At 30.9% G+C, this 20,805-nt stretch overlaps 3 protein-coding genes across 3 annotated transcripts; 2 read left to right on the top strand and 1 right to left on the bottom strand.

Annotated features, from left to right (window-relative positions):
- Nucleotides 1-408: 408 nt before the first annotated feature.
- Nucleotides 409-3,637, bottom strand: LOC124912276 (probable receptor-like protein kinase At1g30570). Its single transcript, XM_047452868.1, has 2 exons — nucleotides 3,304-3,637; nucleotides 409-3,215 (listed from the first exon to the last, which is right to left on the bottom strand). Exon 2 carries the CDS (start codon nucleotides 3,107-3,109, stop codon nucleotides 608-610), a length of 2,502 nt encoding a protein of 833 aa, XP_047308824.1. The 5' UTR covers nucleotides 3,110-3,215; nucleotides 3,304-3,637; the 3' UTR covers nucleotides 409-607.
- A 7,890-nt stretch (nucleotides 3,638-11,527) lies between these two features.
- Nucleotides 11,528-15,662, top strand: LOC124911556 (N-acetyl-D-glucosamine kinase-like). The gene is made up of 7 exons (XM_047452058.1): nucleotides 11,528-11,903; nucleotides 12,082-12,229; nucleotides 12,321-12,512; nucleotides 14,394-14,522; nucleotides 14,931-15,100; nucleotides 15,179-15,309; nucleotides 15,389-15,662. Exons 1-7 carry the CDS (start codon nucleotides 11,690-11,692, stop codon nucleotides 15,461-15,463), a joined length of 1,059 nt encoding a protein of 352 aa, XP_047308014.1. The 5' UTR covers nucleotides 11,528-11,689; the 3' UTR covers nucleotides 15,464-15,662.
- Nucleotides 15,663-16,767: 1,105 nt separating this feature from the next.
- On the top strand, nucleotides 16,768-18,316 carry LOC124912309 (caffeoylshikimate esterase-like). Its single transcript, XM_047452906.1, has one exon. The coding sequence runs from the start codon at nucleotides 16,792-16,794 to the stop codon at nucleotides 17,797-17,799; it is 1,008 nt and encodes a 335-aa protein (XP_047308862.1). The 5' UTR covers nucleotides 16,768-16,791; the 3' UTR covers nucleotides 17,800-18,316.
- Nucleotides 18,317-20,805: the final 2,489 nt, after the last annotated feature.

The following is a 20,805-nucleotide window of genomic DNA, read 5'->3' as shown; positions in this document are numbered from 1 at the left end:
TATGATATTTATATTGTACCGTGATTTTGGTATACCGAATAACCGAAATAACTAAAAAAAATTTATGCCGAAACTTTCAATATGATATATAATATAAATAAAAAATTACGAGATACCGGACCATCTCAACTCTAATTTTAATTATCAAATCACTCATTTTATCAACTAAAATACTTAAAATATTCTTACTTTATATTTATACATTTCAAATGCTAAAAAAAAATACAATACAATAATTTTCTTAACAAAGTAGAAGTACACTAATTTTCTTAACAAATACTAAAGAAAGTAACATGCCTTTAATAAACTCATAATTATTTTGTAACCATCATATTAACTTTGAAAAAAAGATCAAAATAGATTATGAAAGAGAAAATAATTTTAGATCATAAATAAATAAAAAATTGATAAACTTTTTTTTAATTTTGATTTTTGACAAAATAAAAGAAATAGCAAATAACGTCAATTAGTTATCCCCATCATAAACTAGCTTACATTTAAGACCATAACTGAAATGGGCAAAAACTAAAACCAAGCCTATGTTGCATACTTAATACAAACCCAACCAACAACCATTGCTTAGGAACCAAAAAATAAACAAATAATTCTAAACAGATTCTACAACATCCTCGATCCTGGCCGGACCACCCCTGTTACTAGAAAATGAGTCTCCTCCTCCTCCACCTTCTTCGTCTTCACCAGCCATGTCGCGAATCCATGATTCGTGAATCTGTAATAAGCTCTCCAAATGCCATAAAACTTCACCCATTGTAGGGCGGCTCTTCCCTTCATCGCCAAGACATTTCTCCGCAATCTCACCGAACTTTTCCAAACATTCTTCACTCATTTCACCTTTCAAATGAGGGTCAATTATCGTTTTCAGCGATCTCTGTCTTTGCCATCTCATCGCCCACTCAGCCAAATTTATCTGGTCTTTAGGCAAAGACGGGTTTATAACCGGTCGAGCACATAGAGCTTCGAACAGCACCACCCCGAATGAGTAAACGTCTGATTTCTCAGTCAACTGTTGTCTCCTGAAGTATTCAGGGTCTAGATAACCGAAGCTACCTTTCACAGCTGTGCTTACGTGAGTATGTTCTAAGGAAGGACCTGTTTTCGACAACCCGAAATCCGCCATTTTTGCTACCAAATTCTCGTCTAGTAATATGTTTGTGGTTTTCACATCTCGATGTATGATTCCTCGCTCTGAACCTGTATGAAGGTAATGAAGACCACGGGCAGCACCGATGCAGATTTCAAGACGTTGTTTCCATTTCAATGGTGTTATGTCGTTTCCAATTAGATGGCCTCTTAACGTTCCATTTGCCATGTATTCATACACCAATATCATCTCGTTGTGTTCTTCGCAGAAACCGATCATGGAAACTAGATGTCTGTGTCTTAAACGAGATAGCATCTCGACTTCCGTTTGAAACTCTTTCAGTCCTTGCTCCGATTGCGGGTTTGCACGTTTGATCGCCACGGTAATACCCTCTTCTAGCTCACCTTTATACACCTTTCCGAAACCACCCACTCCAAGAAGCAAGCTTTCGTCGAAATTATTCGTCGCTGATTTGATCTCGGTTAGAGTAAAATGCCGACTAGACCCACCCGTAGCTAACGAACTGGGATTCACATTTCTAACAGTACCTTTCGCATTCGCCGTGCTGTTTACCAGCGACCCGTTGAGGAACAACGGACGCCAGGTTTTGACGTCGCTAGGTTTATTTCTTCCACGCCTTTTTCGGAAACACAAGAACACTGTAATTGAAATCAAAATCGCGATAATCGCCAATCCTGATCCGGCTCCAACCCAAAGGATGAGATTTTTCGATGATTTCTTAAGTTCAAGAGGGCCGTAATCCTCTATATGAGCAAGATTCCCGTTTTGACTCAGTTTAAAGATCTCAAGTCCGTTCAATAAGGCATCGCTTTCGGAAGAGCCGAGAGCAATGTCTGGACCGAGCTGAATCCAGATCGTGTCGATTTTAGCTGGGACTGAATCAAGATAATCTTGATGATACCCTCTGTTCTTGCCACCAGCATGTGATAGGATGTCGAAGTTATCAGCTGCGGTTCGATTGTTTATATAGATTCTGAAACTCCTCTGGCTTGGTTGATCGAACTCCAATTCACAGAAATGTAATCTGACTAAATAATCGAAACCAGGATCCACAACAAATTTCCATGACATGTTGAATCTCTTCTCCAATACATCTGCATTCGAAGTACTCCTTCCCGTTTCATAAACCATAAGTGGTGCTGCTATCGTATTGTTATCAGAAGCATAATCGACACGAGATTTGTTCTTGATTTCAAATCCGGCATTGGATGTTAACATATAGCCAGTATCAACCTTCCAATTTCTCCATAGATCATCATCATCTGGTTTAATCTCAGAACCGCCAACATTCAACCTGTACATAGTTTGAATCCCGCGTTTGCCCAGATTCAAAGAGCTACCAGTACTAGAAGAACTCCCACTACCCACCTTATTAACAGTCTCCACAAACAGAGAATCAACAACAGGCACGATCTCTATCGCGTTTACATATCCAAACAAACCTTCATCCGGGACAAAATGAATCACCAAAGTCTCTATATCATTGTTAAGGAAATACTCATCTATCAAGATCAAAGAGCTCGAGTTATCAGAGCCCTGTAAATGAGATTTCCTAAGCGAAATTTCTCCAGGCACGTTGAATTTAGAAAGTAGCTTTACCCCATTAGCCTCAACAGAGAAGAACGACTTGTTTATATCGTAATTCTGAAACGAGATTGGATAGAAATGCAATCTAAGGATGTAATTTCCTCGAGCTCCTATGAATGTATAGTTCAAACTATCGGTGAAGATCCTAGCTGTTGTGTATAACATTGAAAAAGATGAATCTCCATTGTAAGATGAATTAGTTACCACAATACCAGAACTGAAAGTGACATTATTATTAGGTTCCATATCACCTATCCATATTCTACCATCTATAGTGACACTACCATTTGTGCCGCAATTGATCAGGAAAGTATTGACGATAGCTTCTCCATATCCAAAATTGATACAGAGAATCACCACATAGATTAAACCTAGATTATAAACAGTATCTTTCACCATTTCAAAATTCAAACCTCGGATGAAACTGAAACTGTATATGATGAAACGTAAACCCTAGCCGTGCACGGTGCGTCACATCGCCAGTAAGTTTGTCTAATAAGTTAACCTAGAGAAGAATCAATATGAAAGGAAATAAGAATCTTATTATCAGGATTCAGGAAGGACAATAAATGCTTTGAACTGAGAATATTTACCTTGTGGCTTGCCGGTTACAGTTCCAAAAAAACACAATTCTAGCTCAGCAGCAGCAGCAGCAATAAGATATGGTTTGAAATCGTCTGAATCTGATTCTGTACTCCGGCGATCCTGTTTTTGACAGATCTAAGCGATGAAATCGGAAAGAAAGCAACAGAGCAGCAATGGAGTTTAGTCTTTCGATGAACAGAGGTGGAAGAAGAAGAGTTATGGCGGAAAATGGAGAGAGATGGGAGCGTAAACAGTCTGGAATGGGTCGGCGTCGTCGATTTGTATGGGGTTTTGTTTTCTTCTGAAAAGAGCTAAGAATCTCAAACAGACGTCTGTATTCTCTCTGACCTTTATTACCCCTATATAGCTGGTGTAACTGCTCTTACAGCTTGCTCACTAACTCACCCAAATTCTTTATTTTCAAATAATCTTATATGAAAATTTATAAAATAAAAAAAATAATTTATGAACTCGTAAATCTTCGAGAATAAGGAAATCTTCGAGAATAAGGAATAACTCTCTGTCGATCCTATTGGTTTTTTCAAAACAAAAGTAAACAAATATCATAATAATAACATTTTAAATGACATTCATCATACGGTCATTTAAAGTTTAACGATTTCTTTTATAAAAATAATTGATATGATAACACAAATATGTAATATTGTTATATCAATTGACTCAATTCAAACCTCGTAACAACCAGTTGTTTCACTATGGACATCGCGAGTGAATCTAGGTTAGTACCTCACTCTTTATGTTGTGCTAGTAAAAAAAATAAACAAATATTATATATATATATTATTTATTTGAGTTTATAAATATATAAATAAAATAATTGTTTGGACAAAAAAAATTTATGAATAATTTGATTTTTAGTGGATTTGAAAGACGTCATTTTGGGTCGGTCTATTTTAGTCTCGGGACGGATCCAAAATATAGAGTTGGGTGGGCTTGAAAAAATTTAAAGTGAGCTTAAAAAAATAGCGTGAAAATTTTAAATAATACGATGGGATAAATGTAAGTTTTACCATTTTTTTAATAATTATATAAAGAAACATTAATTATATTGAATTTCTTTAAAAAAAAATTAAAAGGTAGTGTCACATTTATATCGTAAAAAAATAAAAATAAAATAAAAATTCAGATGACTTTAACTCATACATAGATCTCTCCTTGTTAAGCCTATATATTTGACTTACCCTACCCTATAGGCTAGAACCAACCGTATCCTCTTAGAGCTCGTTTAATGAATTTTTTTTTAAAAAACTCAATTTTTATCCCAAAATATCAAATTAAATAATTTTACCATTTAAATACCAAAACTACCTTATAATTTTATCCGCTCTCTCTAAACTATAATTCTCTTACCTACACCATATTCTCTAAAGTCAAAGGATAAATTAGTCTTTAAATTTTAAAACCAATTTTTTTTAATTTTTTACCAAATAAAGATTTTTAAAATAAACCCCAAATAAAAACAAAACACACTCTCCTCAAACAAGTCCCTTCTCATATTCCACAAGCTCAGGTCTACTTATTAGTCATACTCCATAAAATACTTTGTATACTAAGTCAATTATGCAATTATGCAAAGTAAATGAATTTGTAAATTGAAAAGAATAAAGATTATTTAAATGAAATTATTATAATATTATTTAAAATTTAAAAACACGGTTTGTGAATTAAAAATGGACGTGAAAGTGGCTCACCATAATTTAGGGATGTGGGTCACATGCAGCTGTCTCCGCCGAAGAAGATGTTGATCATCTTATTTTATTTATTTATTATTATTATGGTTATGCTTATTCTTTCTTTATTTTATTATTAATAATATTTTATTTTAATAGATTTGTCGTCTTCCTTTTCCGTATCATCAGATGTGTACCCTTTGGGGACATGGCAATATTAGGATAGTCCCACGTCCATGGCAAGATCGGTGTACCTTCTTTTCATTTAACTCTTGGTTTGACTTTGACTTCAATATACCACCACTTTAATTCATTAATATTTATTATGTTAAAATGAAAATATTTATTATTTGTATGGTGTAAAATTGTTTACATGTTGTAATCAAATTATTTATGATTATGATCTCCTAATAATGTTTTATTTAATATAAATAATACTTATTGAATCATTTTTCATTTTATTTAATTTAGTATAACTTTTAATAAAAAGAAAATTTTTGAAATTATTCAAATAAAAAAATGTGATAATAAATACTTTTCTCCTTCATAAATATTAGAGCGGTCAATTTTGGCCCGACACGAAAACACGATTCAGAACGAACACGAAAAAATTAGGCTAGGATCGTGTATTTTTTTTGTTTAGTTAAAATTAGGTTGATTTGTTTAACTTAATTAATAAACATGTCCAAATCAGGTCAACTTGAAATAACACAAAGTAGATCCGATAGCACGTTTACAAGTTCTTTGGTTGAGTTTTGTGTTATTCTTTTATATTTACTCACTCATTTTCTTTTTCATAAGAGAATTTCTAATTTAACTTTATTTTTGTTATGTGCTAATGTTATTTTAATTTGAAATAGAGAGATCTGAATTAATTACACCAGGCCCGGACCTGCTGTGTAATAAGTGAGGCAATTGCCTCAGGCCCAAATATTTTTGGGGCACCAAAATCTTCAAAAAAAATAAAATTATAATGATATGTTCATAGGCTTATTTTTAAAAAGCCCATAAATAATAATTGATAACCTATCAATGATAAGCTCTAACTTAATTTGTATCAAAAAAATAAAAAAACACTATCTTATTTGGAGAAAAAAATACCACGATTCTCATTTATCAACAAAATTAAGGAAAAAAAATAAGAACAAGCATTCTGGAAAAAGAAAAGGAAACACTTCCCCCAAATCTCAAGCCCGTCGTCGATCCTCCAGTTTGCCGAAATCGGAGCAAAAAACTCGGTCGTCTCCTTCCCCGAGCTCTTGGGCCTTTTTTGCTCGTTCCAGCCTTATTTCTCGGCACTACGCCACTGCCCACTAGAGTTCTTCCTCCGATTTCGGTGATATTTTGGTTCGATTTACTTGATTATTTTTTGTTATTGAGGACTTGTCTAGTGGAATTGTGGATTCACAATTTGTATCTTGCATTATTGCATAGCGGAAGTGCAACATTGTGGTTAATCATAGATTCATAGAATGATGGTTAATCTATAAATTTTTAATGCAGATTAGCATTTTGAGTTTTATCAAGCATGCCTCCTATAAGAAAACAATTGTCTGGGGCAGAAAAAAGAAAGAAAAAACAAAAGAAATATGCTTTAATTCAAAACCAAGTAGGAAGCCTTAATAAGTATTTCACAAGCGATCAAATAGTAGAGGAAGTGAACCGGAATGACATCGATGATAAGTTGTATGATCGGGAACATAGTGAATTGAATGAACTTCGCAATGAAGACCCAAAACAGTCTGAAAATGAGAATGATGTAAGTATGCCTAAAAGTGACATTGATGGAGATATAAATCAAAAGATTTTGTTTCCTTTAAATGTTAATGATCCAGGAAACTGGGACAAAATGCAAAATATTATGAACTTTTTTTGTTGAAAGAGGTCCTAAAAGATATGATGATATTTTGTTTCCACTTGATAACACTGGAAGACATTTCAATCCATCACATTATAAGAGACAATTGATAAATGGTGAGAAAATTGACAGAAGTGGTTAGTGTACTCTATTTCTATGGACAATATTTTTTGTTTTTGTTGCAAGTTATTCAAAACTCAAAGAACCATGAGTTAACTATGCTATCTATCGAGAAAAAAATTATTGAGAAAATTGATTATGCAAACTTGATCAATATTTTCGCTTCAAAAAATGCGAGACGAGTAATATTCAAGTGACTATGTACTAGTTCGGAACATGAATTTTATATTTTGCTTGGGTCTTCTTTGTTTTTTTAGTATTTACTTATGACATATTGTTTTGATGATATTTTATTTCTAGAATTCATGTTACAAATATTATTATATTTAAATCGATAAAAAAAACATGTATGAATATTAAGTTTTGAGGGCACCAAGTTTTGTGCTCGCCTCAGGCCTCGAAATCTCAGGTCCGACACTGATTACACCGAATTTGATTGAGTAAAATTAGGTAAATCGAGTCAAACGGGTCAAGTTCGAATCAATCACAAATAAATATGTCAGGTTTCAAGTTAGAGATTTTAATCTGAATTATTAAATATGCTAAATTCAGTTAGCATAGTTCACTCGTTAACCCGACGCAAATTGTAACCCTAATAAATATGTATATCCTTCATATAATTAAATTGAATTGTTCTATTTTACTAGATTATCCCAAATCCCAATAAGATAATTTTTTGATTTTTTAATATCAAAATCAGTGTAAAAGAATTGAATAAAATATTTTACACTAATCTATCAATTTATTAGATTTCATTTGGAATTAAAATATATTCAAATCAAATATATATTGGGAGACGAAAAAATATTTATAAATTTATTGAAAATAAATTATTAAAAAAATTATTTAAAGAAGATAATGTTGACCTACTTTAATTATACTTATATTCAATAAAAAATCAAAATCAAACTCAATTTTCAAATATGATAATTATTCATCCAGATGTATTCTTAAGAGCATGATTGATTTTGGGGTTATTTCAAATTATTATTTTTTATCAAATAATATTTTAAATTAATAATATAGATTTCTTTCAAATAACTCCAAATTATTCAAATGACATCTAACTGTCTTTGTTTATTTTGTTTTTAATCAAACACATATTTAGAATTAAGAGTGGTTGGATATTATAGTAGTGTGAAATAATTATAAATATTAAAATAATGTGAGATTGATTATTTGATTGATATTGTTGGGTGGAGAGAGGACATAATTTGGTCTTTATTATTATTGGAATTTGTATTGTAATAATCTTTTTTTTATATAGGTTGTTACCACCTCAAGGAACCCAACATGGGTCGGTGAATATATATAACTTTAAAATTATTAAGGGGTATGGTATGGGAATAATTAATTTTAATGTTCCTCAAGTTTGCTTTTAATTATTTTTTTTAAATGTTAGAAATCAGTTATAATTTGTGACTTTCAATCTTTAAGAATATTATTTTAAATGATCTATTTAATAAAAAAATCAGTTAAGCACGATAAAAAAAACATAAAATGAAAAAAGTTATATAGAAATTAAATCATTAAAATAATTCGAAATTTTTTAAGAAAAACAATAAGATCTCCACACAAATTCATAAGTTTTTTGAATCTAATTTTTGACATCATCGTGATAATGACATTGTGAATAATCATTAACGACATACTTTCGTTGTTAAAAGTTGTTCAATTTTTTCCAACCAGATAGTCCACCATAAAATTATATGTATAGATACTTATCTTCTAAGTCTCGTAATTTTAGTCGTTTTAATAAATGTAAGGATGACAATTTGAAACCGTCCCGCAAAAACGAACCGAATTATCCTGTTTGGAACGGTTTTTCTCCGAAACCGAACGGGAATGGGACGAAGATGGTATTTGTGTCCCTCGCCCCGTCCCGTTTCACCCCGATTCTGTCCCGAACACTATAAACATAATTAAATATATTAAATTACCAATATATTTATTTATTCACTATATTTTATAAGAGTAAGAAGTTTATTTTTTATAATAATATAAAATTTTAATATATTACAATATATATTATATTAAAAAACTCGTTTATATAAAAAATTTTATATATGTATATTTTTAAAAATATTTTATTAATGGTGACTCGCGGGATTCCCCAAAACCGAAAAAAACCGAACGAGGCGGGGATAATATTAAAAAAACTCGAAATAAAAATGGGGCGGATATGATAAATGCATTCCCCGCCCCGAACTACCTCATTGTCATCCTTAAATTCATGCATCCCAATAGTCACTAACGGTTTTCAACATAACCCATTATATTTCAGTTAAATTTCACAAAAAAATAAAAAGATGCAATATAAATAGATGAGAAGTCGTCACAATTTTTTATAACACATACAATAACGTCTTACAATAATCTTCTCTTTTTTTCATACATTTATCGTCAATGAATCAATTTTTATCATTTAAATTATTAAAATATAAATAATAAATTATTATTATTTCATTCATTATACATATAACCCTCTTTCTATCTATATAATTAACTAACTAATTCTCACTTAGACGTATGTACTTGTACAACTAGCTCACTTAGACGTATGTACTAATAAAAGATCATTTAAACATATGTATTATCAAAAATTGGCTCATTTAGCCTCTTTTAGTAATCATGGTTAACTTTTATTTTTAAATTTATATATTTATTAATTAAATATTAATATATTTTCTCTCTTCTTCTTTTTCATTAATTAAACAAGGTAATTTATTTTATTCTTAATTTTTTTATTATTTTAATATTAATTTCTCTTTTATATGTTATCTTCATTTTTTTTATTAGTTTTTATTTTTCATATTACTTAAATTCTCATTTTTGAAAAATATTTAACAACTTATTTATAAATTTTATGTTTTACTGTATTATTTTTTTGAATGATTTTTTTATTTATTTAATTTAATATAAATAAAAATAAAATTAATAATTTTTAATTTAATTTTTATTCACGACTTATAGTAGTAGGTGCATTGTTTTGTCTAGATTATTACTCTTTTGGGTTTGATGAATTAGTTTTTATTATTATTCAATTTTTAATTTTTAATTAATTTATTTTTGTGTTGAAGAATTTTTATTGTTGAAAGGATTTTCATTATTGAAAGGATTTTCATTGTTATATTCAATCATTTGAGACCAAACAATTTTAAAATAATTAATAATTTATGTGAATATAAGAAAAAATAAAAAATATAAAGTTAAAATAATTAATGATGAATGCTAATATATATATAATAAAATTAGAATAATGAATAATAAATGCTTATATAGAAATAATAAAAAAGATAAAAAAAATAGAAGATTCATATATTAGTAATAAATGAAAAGAAATGCGAGAGAAAATATATTAATATTTAATTATTAAATATATAAATTAAAAAATAAAAATTAATCATGGTTTACTAAAATAGGCTAAATGAGCCAATTTTTGATAATACGTCGTTTAAATAACTTTTTATTAATACATACGTTAAGTGAACTAGTTGTACAATACATACGTCTAAGTGAGTTTTTTTTCTTAAATTATATATATATATTATTAATTTCAACCATAACTAATATTATAATATAAAATGATGGTTTTAGTATCTTAAATAAAACATTTTTTTATCAAAATGCTAATCACTATTTCCTTACAATTTTTTTTATATTTACCATATAATATGAATTTTGTATAACAAAGTTATTGAATACAAGTGAAACTTTAAATTAATTTAAGAAAATTCTTAAGTTTAGTAACCTTTAACTTATACTGTTTTTAATGTGACTAATATATCATTAATTAAACTATAACTTTCTTTTACTTTGAGTTTGTCTATTTTTAAAATTCAATCATAATTCATCATTATATTCATCTATCATTAATCACATTACTTAATTTATTAATTAAAATAATAAAATACCTTCTATTTAAACAATACAATTTATTTTACCATTGTATATTATAATTTTTTATTTTTTTTCCAAAAAAAAATATAAAATTTCTTAAAATCATTTTCATTCCTCCCATGTGTAATCGACGTGTTGCTAACTTCAACTCAATCGAATAAGAATCAAACCAAACCTAACAAGTTCTTAGTATCAACTCAATCGAATAAGAATCAAACCAAACCTAACAAGTTCTTAGTATCAGGTATAAAAAGACTTATTTTGGGAATTAAAAGTCAAATTAAACATAAGAAAGGGAAGAAATTCAACTAAATTAGGTATAATTTAATTATATTGATAATACAATAACACATCTTGATGTGATGCAACAACTAAATGCATTATAATTAAGAAACTTATTTTTAGTCATTAACCACTTTCTTCTAATTAATAATTACATATTTTATTATTTAAAGATAATATAAATAAAAACCCTTTAATTTATTATGATATATTTAGTAGATTCTCACATTTTTTCTACATTAAAATTGAGAATTAGGGTTTGTTGAAATCTACAGTAGCTGACGTGGCGACATGTGATTGGGTTAGAAGTTGCTTAGTGACAATGGTGTAAGAACAATTTCGATAAGAAAAAGCGCGAATAAACCTACTACTCTGTTTCTTGGATCTTCGATTCCTTCCTACTTTAATCTCTCAAACTAGATTCCACTAATATCTAGTTTTCTCACTGTTTCTGTAAATTTCACGCCTTTAAACTATAATTCTGTTCTTGATTTCCCGATTGTTGATAGAGAGCTCATAGGACTGTTGATCTTTGTTTTGGAGATGGGTAAATTGGGTGGTAATGGAGAAGATAACAGGATAATCGAGAATGGCGGTGGAGATTGTGGGGTAATATTGGGTTTGGATGGTGGAGCGACTTCTACTGTTTGCGTTTGTATGCCTTTATTCCCCTTTTCCGATCTCGACCGTCTGCCTGATCCCCTTCCGGTTCTGTCTCGCGCTGTCGCTGGTTGCTCCAATCACAATAGCGTGGGAGGTACTTTGAATTGTTTGATATTCATTTTGGTGCTTTGAAATGTTCAATTTTTATGTATCGGATTATGTCTTTGTCTATTTGCCCTAGGATGGTACAAACCCATAAGTTAGTTTGCATAAGTGATCACACCCTAAACAGAAATATTGAGTCTTTACAAATTCTTGCTTGATATTTGCAGAAGACATAGCCCTGGAGACTTTAGAACAGGTTATGGATTTAGCTCTTTTAAAATCAGGTTCGAGCAGATCAGCTGTTCGAGCTGTTTGTTTGGGTGTGTCTGGTGTTAACCATCCAAGGGATGCAGAAAGAATATTGACTTGGCTGAGGTTTAGTTCTCTTTAAGTATTTCTGTTGTGAGAATGATGAATTGTTTTTGTATGGGTTGATGGTCTGATTTTTCTTTAACGAATTTTTCAGGGATAAATTTCTCGGCCATGTTAAGCTCTATGTTTTCAATGATGCCGTAGCAGCTTTGGCTAGTGGGACGTTAGGGAAGCTTCACGGATGTGTTTTGATTGCTGGAACTGGCAGCATTTCTTATGGATTCACTGAAGATGGTCAAGAAGCTCGTTCTGCTGGTGCTGGACCTATCTTAGGTGATTGGGGAAGGTATTAACTAGTTTTCTTTTATCTCGCCATTTATAGTTACTCAAGTATTCTTTATTTGAATCTCTGGAACAAAACTTACGTCAAGGATTGGGCAGAAATTGAAGATAGCAGTAAAATGCTTTTTGTGTCCAAAAGCTAAGATTTTCATGTATTGCCTAGAAATGACTTGGTGACAGTTTAGCATCTGAGATTAAACATAAATAGAGGTAGAGGTAAATAAGACACATATGTGTCCGAAGCTCATGAAATTTAGGCTGACAGACTTGAAATATCCCGACTGATGCTAGCAAAATTGGTGATCTTAATAAGTAGTCTGAATGTAGCAAACATCTTGAGCTCGTCGTAGTTTCAGAGAATACCATATTGCAAAAAGTAAAAATATAGCATATATTATTTATCTGAGTATATTCACCACAGACATGTAAGTTTCTATTATCAAACTTAAATAACTAACATATAGTTGCTTTAGTAGTTGTATTAGAAAATACAAATAAAAAACTTTGAAATTATAAATAGATAAATATTTGGCAATAGCAGACATGATCAATAAACCAACAAAAAGATCATAACTAAAGTTCCGACCCCGATCTAATATGCCCTACAAATAGAAAGAACAAAGACTATGTAATACTGAGTGAAACCATAAACCTTAAAAAGAGACGTCCTCCATGTAAAACAAAAGATAAATCATCTCCATAAGGTAGTACTAAAACGCTCACATCAGCAACAGAGTGGTTGGCTAAATTGCTTTGGGTCTTGAAAGATGTTATCAGTATATTGAAGAAACTCCTGAGTCCTGACACTGTTTATTTTCATGAAAACAAAAATTTAAGCAAATGTGTCTTATCAATTGGCCTGCTGTTCTCCATGATCACCCTAAAGCTCACCCCTATCTCTAAAAATCTCAATAGGGGCTTGGAACCCTAAATGCAGGGGCAACTTTGATCTTGTGAAAAGGAAATGCTTACAATGAAGTATTTAAGGATGAACACGTTCCAATGACTGAATTCAAAAGGTTGGTTCGCCAACGATCTTATTACCATGATCTGTCTTGATACATATTAATCTCGGTAATATGAAACAAGCTAATGGAAGAGCCGGTTGTTGACAAGACTTCATGATCTTGCCAATTCACTTCAGAAGTCACATGAAGAACTACCTAACTCTTTTGTGTTGAATTGTCAAGAATTCATATTCCTATTTCATGTCTGTACCTCTACGAAGTTCTTATCACCATTCGAGGACAGATGTTTTTTCAAGGGGTAGACATTGATATGAGATAGATATTAGGGTTTGGAATGGTCAATCTCCCGAGGACATGTGACAGAAAGATTAGCTTAGTTAGAATAGGATAATTGTTAGTTATATAAATATGTTTAATAGATAACTATTGTTAGCCAGCCAGGATAATTATAGTTTACTATTTATTAGTATTAGAATTATAGTAGAGTTATGATTAACCTTTTATATACAAGGCGAACTTATGTCATCATTTTAATTCGGCAAATACAATAATGAAAATTATTTTATACTTCTCATCTCAAATTCTCCTAGCATGGTATCTCCCCTCTTGGATTGTTTAAACCTTAGAGTTTAACTATAGCACATTGGTAGCTAGATTTTATTTATGTATCTTTTTAGCTGCCGCATGATGTCTAATACTAACATGGAGCAAGAAAGCATTCACTAATGTAGATTTTGCTATTGCTTTTGAATAAATTTGACATTTCACTGGAATGTTGAACTATCAGATGGATCAGTGCTACTACATCTGGTCAACCTTCTAATGGTGTTATTAATTTTCCTTTCTCCAACATTTTCTGGTGAGGTAAATGAGATTCTCTGGAGAACAGTGTTGAATGATTTATCTGTTTGTTTCAGTGGCTATGGAATTGCGGCAAAAGCACTGACATCAGTGATTAGGGCTCATGATGGTCGCGGTCCACAAACAGAACTGACAAACAATATCTTGCAATCACTTGGTCTTTCTTCTCCAGACGAACTCATTGGGTACTGGCCTTTTGAATTTTACAGCTTCTATATTGATTTCAGCATTTGAAAAAAGGTTATTAGCTTCTTTCTTTTTCTTTCATGGATATATAACAACAACAAAGCTACTTCTGTTTTTATCAAGTTGTCCTTAAAAGTGGAAGGTTTTGGATTTTTTAATAAAAAATCTTCCCCTTAATTTGTTCTTTTTGGGAGGTAGGAGATATTGAGCCTAATTGATCACAATCACGATCCTATTGAAAAATTTCCTTAAAATTGAAAGTGATTTTTTTTTTGGTTTATTGTAGGAAGTTGCATACATTGCTAGGCCCATTATTGTCATTCTGTGGTTTGTGTCATTTTGAACCCCAACTATTTTTTGTAAGATTTGCGTGTTTTGATATATTTTCATATATTATTGGAACATAGGTGGACCTATGCAGATCCATCTTGGGCAAGAATTGCAGCACTTGTTCCAGTGGTGGTATCGTGTGCAGAATCTGGAGACGAGTTAGCAAACAAGATATTAGATGAAGCGGTAGAAGAATTAGCCACGAGTGTAAAAGCAGTCGTTCAAAAGCTTAGTTTGGCTGGAGAAGGTAAGTAATAACCTATATTATGAAATGAAACAATAAATCAGCTGGAATATTAGTTTGATGAAAAAAAATTATATTCAGATGGAAATGGGGCTTTCCCAGTTGTAATGGTTGGAGGTGTTCTTGAAGCAAACAAGAAATGGGATATAGGAAAAGAAGTTATTCATTGCATCCAGAAGACATACCCTAAGGTTTCACCAATTAGACCCAAGGTTCATTTTTTCATCCTTATTCTTTCTCATTGTTGCTTTGTTTTCGGTCATTAAATCTGGTAAATATATATATTTCCAGGTAGAACCTGCAGTTGGGGCAGCCTTATTAGGTTGGAACTGTTTGATGAATGAAACAAGAGATGACCATAGATGACAATATCAATTTTAATCTTTTGTGAATTCTTCTTGATTTTATGATCTTCAGCCTTTTCTTCTTCTATTTTTCCTTTCATTATGACAAGATTATTCTATCTTCAATAGATAGCAGCTTGTTTTGTGTGAGTGCTCTCAGATATGTAAATGGAAAAGATTGATGAATTAATTCAAACAACTATATATATTTCACAGTTCAATGGCTTAAGGCTTAGTTTGATTTCACCTTTGCAGGAAATTTTCCTGCAATAACAAGCTATAAGTTATCTTCCTTCTTTTACTGAACTGACAAACCCTAGATCTCAGATTTGTGATTCTATCTGAGGATTTCTGATCATAAAGACAAATGGCCCATACCCAATGAATGAATGCATGTAGATGAAGGAAGTTTTATCAATAACATGACATTAGATTAGACCATAATTAAAATTATGTTAGTTGCGTGTCATGAATGATGATCTTGACAAAACATCTATCGATAATTGGTTGAAATGTTGAACTCGTACTTGGGTAATTGGTTAGTTCCATCATAAATACCATATGGTTCATCTTCGAGAAAGTCTCCAATCGCGCCTAACATCAACCACCATTCTTCAATGATTTTAAGCTACCCCATTCAGAATCAGACACACTTTTTAGGGTTTATTCCCGATTTTCTCATTCGAAAAAGATACAAATGAGAATCATAGAGTTATCATAACAAAATATGAATGAGCTATATCAAATTGGTTACAAATTGTTTACAAAAGCACCAAATGTAAAGCCATCTATAATTTGTTCTATTTAATTGGATGGTCCTACTCTCACCAACCCATACTTCACTTCACATGCATCATCTAATTTGCAGTACCTCCCACCTCTTTTATTTATAACTATCCCAAACTATTCTATTTTTTACCCTTGTAGATTATTTAGATGAGATGACCTAAATATCATTAATATGTAATACAATAAGAACATTTTAGTGGATTTGTAAAACTATTTAAAAATAATCTCATATAAACCCACATCAAACAAGGCCTAACCAAAGTTTAACTTATTACATCAATTTATAAAAGATAGAACTTGTAACTTTTTTTGGTGGGTAATTAATTAATTGCTTAAAGAGATAAAATTTAATTACTGCCCTGTCCCACTTCTCATTTATTGTACACCAACTAAGACTAAAAGATAGGTGGGAGGTAAAGAATGCTTTGTTTGTTTCTTTTATCATCTTTATTTTACAAAACATTAAAATTAAATATTAACAATCAATTATTGGTCTATTTTTATTTTTTGGTGTGTTATATATAATAGTAGTGGAGTTTGAACATTTTTTTTATTTAAAAAATGATCCTCCTTCACCCTATTCACTTAGCCAATGAGAAGAGTCTTTTTGGAGGGATCTCAAAGGAAGAATTCTACAAGAAGCACCAAATCATCCACAATGAAACATTCATTCTCAACAAGCATGGCAAGAAGATCTTCACCCAAACATGGAGTCCCGACCCGACCATATCCACCACCCGAGCCCTAGTCGCCATGATCCACGGCTACACCGACGAGAGCAGTTGGTTCATGCAACTTACCGCGGTTGCCCTAGCTCAGGCCGGCTTCCACACCGTGGCCCTGGACTTGCAGGGCCACGGTTTCTCAGAAGGCCATCAAGGTCACGTGCCGGATATCGGTCCTCTGGTTGAGGATTGTCGTGAAGTCTTCAACTCGGCTCGACTAGCCCAACCTCCAAACCTACCGGCTTTTCTCTACGGAGAATCGCTCGGTGGAGCCATAGCTATACTCACGTGTATCGATAAACTCGGTTGTCATCATTATCGGGATTGGGATGGGATGGTTATATGCGGTGCCATGTGTGGAGTATCGAAGAAACTCCGGCCGCCTCGACCGGTTGAAATGCTTTTACCTTTGGCGGCTTTCATGGCTCCAAAATGGAACATAATTATAACGAAGCCACCGGCTTCGAAGTCTTATAAAGAAAGATGGAAGAAGCTTCTTGTGAAGAGGAGACCTAATAAACCGAAGAATGAGAAACCTACGGCTGCGAGTGCTTTGGAGCTTTTAAAGGTTTGTGATTACATAAGTGGGAATGGACGGCGGATTGAGGTTCCTTTGTTGATGATTCACGGTGGAGATGATAAGATTTGCGAACCGGAGTCAGCTAGGGTGGTGTATGAGTCAGCTTCCAGCAAGGATAAGACACTTAGGATTTTCGAAGGTATGTGGCATCAATTCATTGGTGAGAGTAATGACAGGGTGGAAGAAGTGTTTGGAGTTATATTGGCTTGGATTGTTGAAAGAGTTGACAGACTAACTAGGCAAGACGATGAAGTTAAAGTTTGAAATTTAACCGGGCTAATTTTATTTTATAATATATATCCGAAGTAAGGAAAAATCAGCCATTTAGGGTGGCTAAGTTCACTTCGGCACCGAACATCGCATAGCTACTTCATCCCACCCGTAACTTAATAAAGTGGACTGGACTGACCACACTGAAAATAAATGTAAACATGGATAGCTGACTAGAATGATAATAATATCAAATAAGCAAAATCTACCTAAGTTATTTAGTTATATATATACAATATGTTAAGTCAATCGAACTACAACTCAAGTAGCCTAAAGGGTAGATCCGCCCTCGTGGCTAGGAAAACATGGTGGTTATTTATTGTTTATTTGATATGCATGGTTATATTCAACTTTTCTTTCTATTTTGGTAAAAAAAGAAGAAAAAAAAGGACATTTATGAGTTTGTAATTGGTGTTTAAGAGATCAAAACCCAAGATTAAAATATGTATTCTCTATAATGGATTACAAACAAGACTTAATGTGGTAATTGCAATATGTGGTTGGAAATAAATAATCAAAATACAAACATTTAAAGAAGTAGGGTTTCAAAGTGACATAATTGATGATATTTATGTTTATAGTACTTTCTACTTTGTTTTTCATTGACTTCCATGTAAAGAAATGTGTCATTGGTTTAAGTTTTAACTATGTGTTAATTAAGGTAATGAGGATAATGAATGAAAAAAATATATTATAAATACCTCTAAACAAAATTACTTAGATCACCAAGCCTAAATTCAAAAAAAAGGTACATATAAATGTATTTATAGTCTATTATTACTACTCTTATATATAATGAGTGATTTATCCATATAGGACATCAAAATCACCCAAATTTAATAACGCGACGTCCTCGTCGTGATTCTATTCGTAGTCGTAGTCATAGTCTCCCCGATTAAGACTATAGAATGATTCATTCACGTGGCACTTTGTTCATGCAAAATTCAAGATGTGCTCTTCTGTGATACTTTGTTCATGCAAAATTCAAGATGTGCTCTCCCGTGACACTTTGTTCTTAACATGGGATCGACTCTATTACCACATGTAACGCCTCAAACCCGAATACTATTATCCACTCCAACAAAATTACTATACCGCCATCGCGCCATCTCCGCCCAAACTAAAAAAGTACCCCATAAATATATTTATAGTTTATTTGAGTCAAACCCTATAAGAATTAGCTTTCCAAGGTGCATGTAGGACATCACCCATGACAAAAGAAAAAAGAATATCATAATTTTTAACTTTGGTTAAAGATACAAATAAACCTTTGTGAAGCTGCAATTATTTTTACCATTAACTTTATTATTTAAAAATTATTAAACATGTGAAATGTCACATGGGGCATTAATATCATAGCCTCTTGATAATCTAGTCAAGTGTAATAAATAAACAGAAGACACTTTACACTTGTCTTTTAGTCATTGCATTTTAATTATTAAACATGCAATAGGCCTATCTATTATTCAATCTTTACCTTTCGGCCCATTTAAAAACACTTAGATGTCAGTCTTATTTTGAACAATAAAATATTTATAAAAATATCATAATTTAGATATATTTTAATTACATGTATATTTATAAATTGGTGATATTTTTCAAGTTTTAGAGAGAGTAATTGAACCAGATCTATTCATTGATTTGATTACTAAAGAGATCAAGACACTTAAAATTGTAACCATTAGCTATTTGTAAATAAAATTAATAATTTAATTTAAATTATAAAAAATATTAATTATATATATATATATTAAGTATAAAATTAATTTAAAAATAATCATGAACGTAAGCATTTTTTTTAATTATAAAAAATTATAAACTCATACAATTTAAGATTATAAACTTAAAAATATTATAAAATTTAACTAATTAAAAAATATATATCTCATTTAAAATTGTAAAATAATAATAATAAACTTAATATTTACTATAACTTATGCTTAAATGATTTTTTTTTTAATATAATAGATCTTTTCTAAAAATATTTTTGTCAAACTTACTAAACTAAAAAAAAAAATGTTTTGAAAAATGTTAGACTTACATATTTGTAAAGTATAAATGGTCAAATTAGTCTTATATTACAAGTTATTTAAAAGAGATTTGAGATAATCTAAAAGTTCCTCAGTTTTTGTTTTCTTAAGGGATAGTTTCGATAAATTATGTAATTTTTTATTGAACTTTATTATTTTTGATAAGGTGCACCATATCTTTATGAGAAAAAATTGTCTTGTCCTTTGAAAAAATATAGATGGAAACAAGCTATCCAAATATAGATTTGATATTGTTGAGAAAAAAAAAGAGTAAAGACAGGTTGTTGTGGTATTATTATAGTATGGGTTACATTGTCGGACCTTAGTTGTTCGATTGCTGCCCATTTCATTTTTATTTTTATTCTCATTTTTTTAATCTTAAACATTACCATTTATTGTCATACTCCTGCAACCACAATTAATAAAAATATATATGTAAATTTTTATTTTATCTTTTTAACCCGATGTTTATAGTTATATCAATTATTTTAAAACTTAAAAACGTTTTGAATAGAAATTGATATTTTGATTAATATCAAATTTGGGTTAAGATGAGAATGAAATAAAGATACAAACTTTCAAATAATGTTGTTTTGTGTTAGTAAGTAAAGGAATGAAATATGCAACATGTTAAAAAAAAATACATATCAACTAAGGTCATGATTTGTTTTGTTTTTTACTCTTTTTTTTTTACAATTATTATAAATTCTTCCTCTATTATATTATTATAATTTTATAATGTTATTTATTTTATTAAATTTATTAATTTTTAAATATATTTTAATAACTAAAAACTAAAAAACATATAAGGTGATAGCTGTCTTGATAGGGCGACATATAAGGACAAATGCTCGTGAATGAAGAAATATATAATAACCCTTTACACACTGCAACTATTTATATTTATTATTATTATTATTATTGCCAAATAGATACCACCACATCTATATTTAAATGAAAAACAAACAAA

The sequence above is a fragment of the Impatiens glandulifera genome, chromosome 8 (assembly GCF_907164915.1).
Source record: "Impatiens glandulifera chromosome 8, dImpGla2.1, whole genome shotgun sequence".
NCBI lineage: Eukaryota > Viridiplantae > Streptophyta > Magnoliopsida > Ericales > Balsaminaceae > Impatiens > Impatiens glandulifera.
The sequence above is the reverse complement of the archived record's forward strand: the minus strand, read 5'-3'. Positions and strand labels throughout refer to the sequence as shown.

Bases quoted from the DNA above. Each gene is read 5' to 3' on its own strand.
- LOC124912276 (XM_047452868.1), bottom strand. From the start codon at position 3,109: ATGGTGAAAGATACTGTTTATAATCTAGGTTTAATCTATGTGGTGATT.
- LOC124911556 (XM_047452058.1), top strand. From the start codon at position 11,690: ATGGGTAAATTGGGTGGTAATGGAGAAGATAACAGGATAATCGAGAAT. The intron at 11,904-12,081 runs GTACTTTGAATT...TGATATTTGCAG, and splicing joins CAATCACAATAGCGTGGGAG to AAGACATAGCCCTGGAGACT. The intron at 12,513-14,393 runs GTATTAACTAGT...TGTTTGTTTCAG, and splicing joins ATCTTAGGTGATTGGGGAAG to TGGCTATGGAATTGCGGCAA.
- LOC124912309 (XM_047452906.1), top strand. From the start codon at position 16,792: ATGATCCTCCTTCACCCTATTCACTTAGCCAATGAGAAGAGTCTTTTT.